Below are 8,795 nucleotides of genomic sequence, written 5' to 3' on the forward strand. Positions count from 1 at the left end.
CCAGATGAAGCCTGGATATGCCTCTGGTCACAAGGGGGTGCTCTTCCAGTACCCATATTATTTCAATATTTCAATCCTACTTATTTCTAGCTCCATAATATTTCAATTTTTTACGCTCTTCCTCTCACCCCTAGCCAATCCATGGCTCACACTGGTGCCAGTAGATATTGTGTGAGAATTCTTGGAGTTCACGTCGTGGCTCAGCAGTAACGAAACCGACTATTATCCATGAGGATCCAGGTTTGATCCCTGACCTCCATCAGTGGCTTAAGGATCCAGTGTCGCCGTGAGCTGGGGTGTAGATCGCAGATGTGGCTTGGATTCTGCATGGCTGTGGCTGTGGCTGTGGTGTAGGCTGGCAGCTGCAGCTCTGATTTGACCCCCTAGCCTGGGAACTTCCATATGCTGAGGGTGAGGCCCTAAAAAGACATACAAACAAACAAACAAACAAACAAACAGAATTCTACATAGAAAACCATAAAATATTGAGAGAGCTTAACAAAAGAAAGGATACCTCTTGTTCATCAAAGGAAAAGCTCAATATTGAAAAGCTGTCAATTCTCTCAAAGGTGAATAGTAAATTCAATTATAATCTAATTCCTACCAGTTTTCGCTGCACAGAAGAAACTAACAACATCTTAAATTAACTATACTTCAACAAAATACATGAAAAAAAAATCCCACCGGTGTGTGTGTGTGTGTCTGTGTGTGTGTGTGTAAACATGTTGACATTTGTTGACTTATGGAGGAACAGCATCAGCAAGGACAGAAGGACATGAAGCAACATGGGGTATGCCAAGCAACTGAAGCAGTTTAGATTTCCTGAGATGAAGCCGGAGGGAATAGACGAAGGCAAGACTTGGAAGGCAGTTAACTTTTTTTAATTTGTGTTTTCTGATTGTAATAGAAAAAAATTTAAGAAGGAGAAACAGGTCAGATTTACCCTTGATCTGAATCACTTTGGCTTGCCCTTTACCTGCTCTCATCTGTGTTACAGGTGAGTATATTTCCCAAGCTTCCAGGTAGGTGAGGCCAATGGAAAGGACGAGTAGAAGACTGGGAGACGGAGAAGATACGATATAGGGCTGTTTGCGCATGCTCCGCTCCTCCCCCATCACCTTTCTGAGGGATCTCCTTTGGCAGCTTGCAGGCTCCGTCTCTCTCCAGACAGCCTTGCTCTATCTCCTTTCTTGGTTCAGACAATACTACCTCCTCTTATTATTCTTCCGGTTTTAGGAGTCTCGCTTCTGCTATTCTCTGGGTTGTTCAGCATCCATTGTTTATTTTCTCAACTTTCCCATCTGTTTGAAAGCCATCCTTTTTCTGGATGGATCTTAATTGCTCCCAGGGATTAAATTGGAGACATGAAAACCCATTAGGAAGCCACCACTTGATGGTTTAAGTGAGAGAGTCTGAGGACTTGACCTGAAGCAGTGGTGGTAGAGAGAGAGAGAAAAGCATACCTAGTTGATAACCATTTGGGGATAAAATTGATAGGACTTAGTGACTGAATGGATATGGTAATAAGAGAGAGGTGGATGGGAGAAAGGAGGAGTCTGGGATAGCTTCTAGGTCCTAAAATGATCAGGTGGATTGTACCTTTATTGCCTGAGAGCCAAGATACAGAAGGTGCAGCAGAAAAAATAATAGAGAGATGCCCGTGAGTAGACGTTTGAACAAGTTGATGGTGGGGCACTGAATCGATATAAATCTGAAGTTCACAAAAGAGGTCTGGCTGGATATAGAGATTTCAGAATCATCAACGTGGGCATCACAGGAAAAGCCAGGACAAGAGACCAACACCATCCCAGGAAAAGCAGAGCAGCAGGGAAGGCAGTTGCTTATATTTTCCCATATTAAAAACCAGTCAGTCAAATCAAACTTAACTGTCCCTGAACTTGCATTTAGAGCATACCTACCTTCATGGCCTCTGAGGAGTAACTTGCTTTGGCTGCCCCTGCTTCACCACGCCTTCACTCTTTTAAAATAGGATGCAATTAGGTGTCTGCCTCATTAGCCATTATTAATCCCTGAAGCTACTGTGGTGGAGGTCGATCTTTTTTTGTTGTCTTTTTAGGGCTGCACCTGCGGCATATGGAGGTTCCCAGGCTAGGGATCTAATCAGAGCTGTAGCCGCCAGCCTACACCACAGCCACAGCAACGCAGGATCCAAGACACGTCTGTGACCTACACCACTGCTCAGGGCAACGCTGGATCCTTAGGCCGATGAGCAGGGCCAGAGATCGAACCCACGTCCTCATGGGTACTAGTTGATACTCTTTTTATTTTTATTTATTTATTTATTTATTTATTTATTTTTGGTGGAGGTCACTCTTAAGGACAGCATTCAGTCTTTGTGTATGGTCTCTTTTCTATGGCACTGGGCACCACTGACCATTTCTTTTCCGAATTGCTCTTTCCCCGTGTTGGTTAGTTGATAGCAGATTCCCCTTGGTCTCCCACTCCTCTTCCTCTTCTTCTCTTGCCCGTGCTTTTAATCCTGGTGACCCACAGCCCTCACATTTTTCTCCAGTCGATTGTCATGCCCTTTCATGGGACTGTATCCTGATTTCTCTCAAGACTCTGTCTCTATATGAGACACCTCTCCTAACTCAGCTCCAGAACCATACTCACCCTGCTCCCACCCTGCAAAGACCCCAGTGTTGTCATTTTTTCTGCAAAACCCCCTTATTCCATAACTTGATTGCTTTTACAGCATAGTCCCTCCAACCCAAATCAGAACGTTAGCTTATTCTTTTACCTCTGCATTGAACTGGTCTCTACACTAAGTCATATTTTTTTTTATTAATACATATATTTTTTTCTTTTCAGGGCCACACCTGCAGTATATGCAAGTTCCCAGGCTAGGCATCGAATCAGAGCTGTAGCTGCTGGTCTATGCCTCAGCCATAGCAACTCAGGAGCCATGTCTGTGACCTATGCTGCAGCTTGGAGCAATGCTGGATCCTTAAACCACTGAGCGAGGCCAAGGATTGAACCGCATTGATAGTAGTCAGGTTCTTAACCTGCTGAGCCACAGTGGGAATGTCCTGATTTTTTTTTTTAAATTAGAGTATAGTTGATTTAAGTGTTGTGTCAATTTCTGTTGTAAAATAAAGTGACCCAGTCATACATATATATACATTCTTTTTCTCATACTATCCTCCATCATGTTCTATCCCAAGATACTGGATAGAGGTCCCTGCACTGTACAGCAGGACCTCATTGCTTATCCATTTTAAATGTAATAGTTTGCATCTACCAACCTCAAACTCCCCATCCATCCCACTTCCTCCCCCTCCCTCTTAGCAACCACAAGTCTGTTCTCTATGTCCATGCGATGTTCTAAATCCTATTTAATCCCTCCAGGTCATGTCCATTCCTGCTGGTTCAGGTATTCATCCCCCTTCAGCACAGCTGTTCATGTCACATCTGTGCTTAAAAGTTTCAGTGCCTGCCCAAGATAAGGTCTGAAGTACTTCCTATGACCCACAAACCTGACCTCTGCTTATCTCTCTCAGCAGGGGTCCTTCTCTTCCATTTCCTCCCTCCCCGGTTGTATCTTCCAGGCATATTCTACCATATTGACATTTTCCCCAAATGACCATGTTTCTCTTCTTAGTTATAACTACCTGGCGAGATACTCACATTTATCTCCCCAGAGAGCCAGCATTTGGCCTTAAGACCCAGTTCTCTGGGTCTCATTGACACCACCCTTCCTTCATGGATTTGGACCTGTCTTCTCTTCATTGCCTCACCTCTTAGGTACATCTATCTATGTTGGTTCACAACCTTGGAAGTTCCTAGGGGAAACTGAAACTGACAGCTATACACGGAAGGCAAAGAGAGACGGAAGTAAGAGGCAGACCCCTCCAGATGAGTAGATGGCAGGTTTAATAAGCAAGGGAACTTAATAGGAGGCTTGTTTTGGGCAGACACAGGACAAGCAGATCTCTGCACCTGCCTGCCTGAAACTTGAGTTTATTTAGAAGCATTAATGGGGTTCAGCTGTGTATACAGTCCAGACAGTCTCAATAAGACATTGCTCACAGAAATTTGTGTCCCTGAAGTGGCTCCCAGTGTGAGAACGGTGGGAAGAATGTACATTGCAACAGTAAGACTTCCAGTATGTGCAGGAAAATAAGTATACACACACACACACACACACACACACACAGCACATTTAATTGCAAATCTTCATTGATTTGCCTGTTTCCTCTTGTAGTCTGTGAACTCCTTCATGGTAGTGACTATATTTCATGTATTCACTTTCTCAGTCTTCAGCAAAATGCCTGCCACACAGCAATGTGCCTGGCTCCATAAATATTTTTGATGCATCAGGCATGAATGAATAAAGGTACTCCTTCAGTACAGGAATGAATTTGTTGCATGGCTCTTCTTCCTGGACCCAAGCAATGAGATGATCCTTCCGTGTGGGTCTTTCCTGTGGAGTTGATTGTTTGATTCAGTCACTCATTCATTAAACATTTATAGAGACCTTGGTAGATTTCAAGCAATGAGGCCATAGAAAAACAAGCATCCTCTATGTCTCTGAGAAAATTATTCTCCCAGTACAGAAAGCAGCATTATTACATTTTTGGTAGTCATTTGTGTAGATGGTTGCAGAATAAAGAATGGATAAGACTGAAGACCTGTGCACCAGTGTGAGGTCTTTGCTGTAACCCAGTGGACTTTCATGTCCTGGACTTGCTCCTCAGGATGGCCCTCCCCTTGTTTTATTTCAGTGTAGAAAGGCTGCATGCCTTTACTGGACCTAAGATGGCCATGAACCGAAGCTGCTGCAGATCAGAGCATGGACAGGGCACATACAGGTGCCCCTATCAGATGTGTCTGGGAAGATGAGGTAAGTGATGCAGAAAAGGCCTGTTTGGTATCATGGAGACTTCTAATTTTTGTCCTTCCCCAAAGGCCCTAACACACTCCGGCTCCCTCTGCTCCTTTCTGAGGACAATGAGTTCCCTTTTCTCCCCATGCTTTCCAAAACTTGCTCTCTTCAACAATATGAAGCTCATTTACTCTAGGTTATCAGTGACTAATAATGAGGGCTTCCTTTCCTCATTCTAAAGAAAGCAAGTTCCTCTTTATTTCTTCTCTGTCCAAAACCTGCTTTCATAAAATATTCTGAAATTTCCCTGCTAAACAAGCTTAAAGATTATTAGTTCAATAATACCTTCTAGTGGGTCTTCCTATCTAAATAGTATACCTGATTGATACTTGGGATAATGTTCCAGGAAAAATATAAAAAGACAAGTAGTCTAAACTTTCTAGAAAGGTGGTTATCTTCATTATCTGCCCAGTTGGACAACAGCGGGGAGGAGGAGAAAGGATAGGAGAGGAAAAAATATTGGGGTCAAGTGTGCAGGTAGAATTTTGCTAGCAGACCATCTGGAGTCAGCGGTTGATTAAGGAGAATGGGAAAGAAATACACTGAGTGACGTGTGACAGGAGCTTGACTTACGTAACTGTTTTGGTGCAGGCTCCAAAAAAGGAAAAGGAAAAGGGACATGTCCTGGTTTGTCTGTTCTGCATGAGAACATCTTTGATTTTTAATCCTTTCAGCCTCCCTAATGGGAGGATGGGGCGGAAAGTAAGGGGATGCAGGAAGAGGCAAAAGAAGAGAGGCTGAAGGGACTCAAATTCTCCTCTCCCCCCACCCCCCAAGGAAGTCCTATGGAGGGGCTCTGGGCGGGCGCTGGGCGGAGCCTCTGGAGCATCCTCTTAGCAGCCGCCTCTGAGCACCATGGGAAAATCCTTCCTCCCTCGGACATGGCGCCCACCTGCCCGGCGACAGCAGCCGGCTCCGGCGCCGCGGTTCGCGGATCCGGGCAGAAAAGCAGCTCGAGCGTCTGTCGTGGGGCGGAGGGAGCTGGAGGGGGCGGTGACGGCGGCGGCGGCGGCTGGGGCGCCGCCCGAGAGCCCAAGTGTTAAAACCGAGGGCGTCCAGGCAGCGGGCAGCGCGGCGCGCGCCGGCTCCGGGGCGCAGGCATGGTATCCCAGGCGCTGCAGCTGCTCCGGCAGGGCGTGTGGGCCGCGCTCACCGGCGGCTGGTACCACGACCCGGAGCAGAGCAAGTTCACCAACAGCTGCCACCTCTACCTGTGGCTGTTCCTGCTGCTGCTGCCGCTGGCCCTGCACCTCGTGAGTAGGCAGGTTCAAGCCCTGGGGAAACGCGCGGATGGAACAGTTCAAACCTCGGAGTCTGCCTCTTGATGAAAAAGACTGGCAGCGATTCCTTAGAGGTGGACCGGGGAGGCTCTTAAGGAATTTGGGACGGAGAAAGTCAGGGAAAGGAGGACCAGGGAGGGGCTGTCTGGCAGGAAAAGAAGCAGAAGGGACTTTGGGGGCTCTGGGACTCATGAAGAATTGATGCTGGTGCTTAGGATGAGTCAGACTCTGCTTGTGGTGGTGGAATGTTGAATCTGTTTTGTCTGTGAACAGTCCTAGGCTCCTTCGCTTGGTACCTTGGGATAATGTTTGGTATGAGATACTGTTCAGGATAGCCAAAAGGCAATAGGAAATGTTAAAAGCAAACCTGTTTCAGTTGTCGATCTTTTACCCTTTTTCTTCCCTTCTTGTTTTGTTTTGGGAAGGCACTTTCAATGATCAATTACTCAACTTGCCAGTTTCCACGCCACTATGTAAAGGAATCTGTAGAAAAATATAATATGGGCAAATCTGATGAAGTATATGCAAAGCAAAGCGTTACTGGTTGGGGCTGGACCCTTCCTGAGGTTACCACAATTGAGGCTTGCTGAGTAACTGCATAGATGACCTTCTTAGGTAAACATACCTAATGGAAACAATGTTTTCAACCTTATTTGAAAAGCTATCCAAGTACACGTCATACTAAGTGGGGTAAGAATAAGAATCTAATTTTGGTGTCTATTGAAGGACTTTATTCCTAAAACATAACTAGATCAAGGTTCTCCCCAGCAAAAACCTTCAGTGAGTTTGCATGGCTGACGGAGTTGGAGTCTGACATCAGAGATTATGATTTGGCTCCCGTTTATTGTCTTCTTGGTAATTTATCCAAGGGTCAGAATTCTGGGCCCTGAAGTCAGCCTGCCTACATAAATTTTGGGTTCACCTCTTACCAGGTCTGTGACCTTGGGCAAATGACTTACCTTATCTGATTTTTAATTTTCTTATCTCTAAAATGAGAAAAACTACCAGGACCAGGTGTAGAATGTTGTTTGGGGGTTTAAATGAGCACTGAAAGCTATTCATCTTTCCAGCTTGACCTGGGATTGGACTCAGTCCCTGTGTCAATTTCTGTTTTTGCTACTTATTAGCTGTCTGACCTGATATTTGACCTATCTAAATCTTAATTTGCTCATCCTTAACATAGATGTGATAATGACTGTGTCATGGGAAAAATAAATGAAATTTCATGTAAAAAGTAGGTAATATGGCAGCTGATCCCTGGAGACCCTTCGATAAATATAAGTTTCTTCTTCTTCTGTGACCTTGGTCATCCTGTTTCCTTAGCCTGTATGTCCCAATGTTTTCTCTTTGCCCAGAGGGGCAGCAGAGAGGAGTAATGAGGAACTCAGGCTTGGGTTCAGTCCTGGTTCTTTTGCTTCCTAGTTGTATGAGCTTGAGCAAGCTCGAGCTTCCTGATTTGTAAAGCAGGCCTATAGTACCTCCCTTATAGGGTGCATATGAGGATTGAGTGAATTAATGAAGTGTTGATTGAATGAATGAATCAAAGTCCTTCTCAGCACCTGGAGCATAGTGACCCCTCGATATGAAACTGACTTTTCCCTCCTCATCATTCACTTGCTCAAATCTCTCTATCCTCCAAGGCCCAATGGAATGGCCATGTCTGTCCAGGCTTCCCTGATTCCACTTATCTAGGATTCATCTCTCTTCTCTCTTGCCCTGATGCCATTCTGTATTTACTGTTAGTACCATGGTACTTTTTGAATCCTGTACTTAGTTGTTGGAACATGTATTTTACCGCTGGATCGTGAGCTTTTGGAGGACATTGGATTTTGATTTTGTTGATTCATCTTGGTTTTCCTTGTTGAACCTAGCAGAGTGCCCTGCATTTGGTCAACAGTGATCTCATACATAACAAAACTGCTAGAAATAAAATCCACCTGCATCCCTTTCTGTTCCAACCAGCATTCAATTGTCTACCTCACAGCATATTCCGAGTACTTCCTGATAATGAAAGAAATATAGCCTCCACTTCTATCTCACTCCTCAGCAACAATCACATTAATGTCTATTCCTAAAGATTTTTTTAATGATTATGGGCCCGTTTTTAACGTAACTCCTTTTTAAGATTCGTTGTGTGTGTATGATCAGAGCCCTTAATTTCTGCCTAATTATGCCTTATGGAGTACTTTGATTCCTACTCGATATTTAAAATAGGAAATTGTCCTTAGTTAAGTTCCTCTTTAACTGTATTTAATTTTTTTGGTCTAAATCTCAAGAGTTTAGAAAGCAAAAACTGATACCTTAAATAACTTTACTCTTACATTGGGTTCTTTGGATCAAACTAGTTATATTACAGTTTTTATATCTTTGTGCCAGTGTGCTTTTAACTCTTACAGAATAATTTTATGTGAGTGCATTTATTATAATTGCTGCTTTTTAATGTGTAGCCTTTCTTATTGAGGAAAATGCAAGCAGTCCTTTCTTGCTTTGGTCTTCTGGTCTCTGAAAATGACCTTAGACATAGAAGTCAAATAAAATGACCTTCCCTAACGAAGGGCTCTATTCTCTAGGTTTTGGTGTCTAAATATATTTTTCTGCACTTCAGCCCT

At 44.2% G+C, this 8,795-nt stretch overlaps 1 protein-coding gene across 1 annotated transcript; it reads left to right on the forward strand.

The window, feature by feature from the left end:
- The first annotated feature begins 6,006 nt into the window (after positions 1 to 6,006).
- On the forward strand, positions 6,007 to 6,984 carry LOC125116957 (pecanex-like protein 2). Its single transcript, XM_047762657.1, has 2 exons — positions 6,007 to 6,159; positions 6,955 to 6,984. Exons 1-2 carry the CDS (start codon positions 6,007 to 6,009, stop codon positions 6,982 to 6,984), a joined length of 183 nt encoding a protein of 60 aa, XP_047618613.1.
- Positions 6,985 to 8,795: the final 1,811 nt, after the last annotated feature.

This window comes from Phacochoerus africanus, chromosome 15 (assembly GCF_016906955.1).
Source record: "Phacochoerus africanus isolate WHEZ1 chromosome 15, ROS_Pafr_v1, whole genome shotgun sequence".
Classification (NCBI taxonomy): Eukaryota; Metazoa; Chordata; class Mammalia; order Artiodactyla; family Suidae; genus Phacochoerus; species Phacochoerus africanus.

What these genes read in the sequence shown, in the direction of transcription:
- LOC125116957 (XM_047762657.1), top strand. Translation starts at nt 6,007, where the DNA reads ATGGTATCCCAGGCGCTGCAGCTGCTCCGGCAGGGCGTGTGGGCCGCG. An exon ending in TGCCGCTGGCCCTGCACCTC is followed by an intron (nt 6,160 to 6,954) that starts GTGAGTAGGCAG and finishes GGTTCTCCCCAG; the next exon opens with CAAAAACCTTCAGTGAGTTT.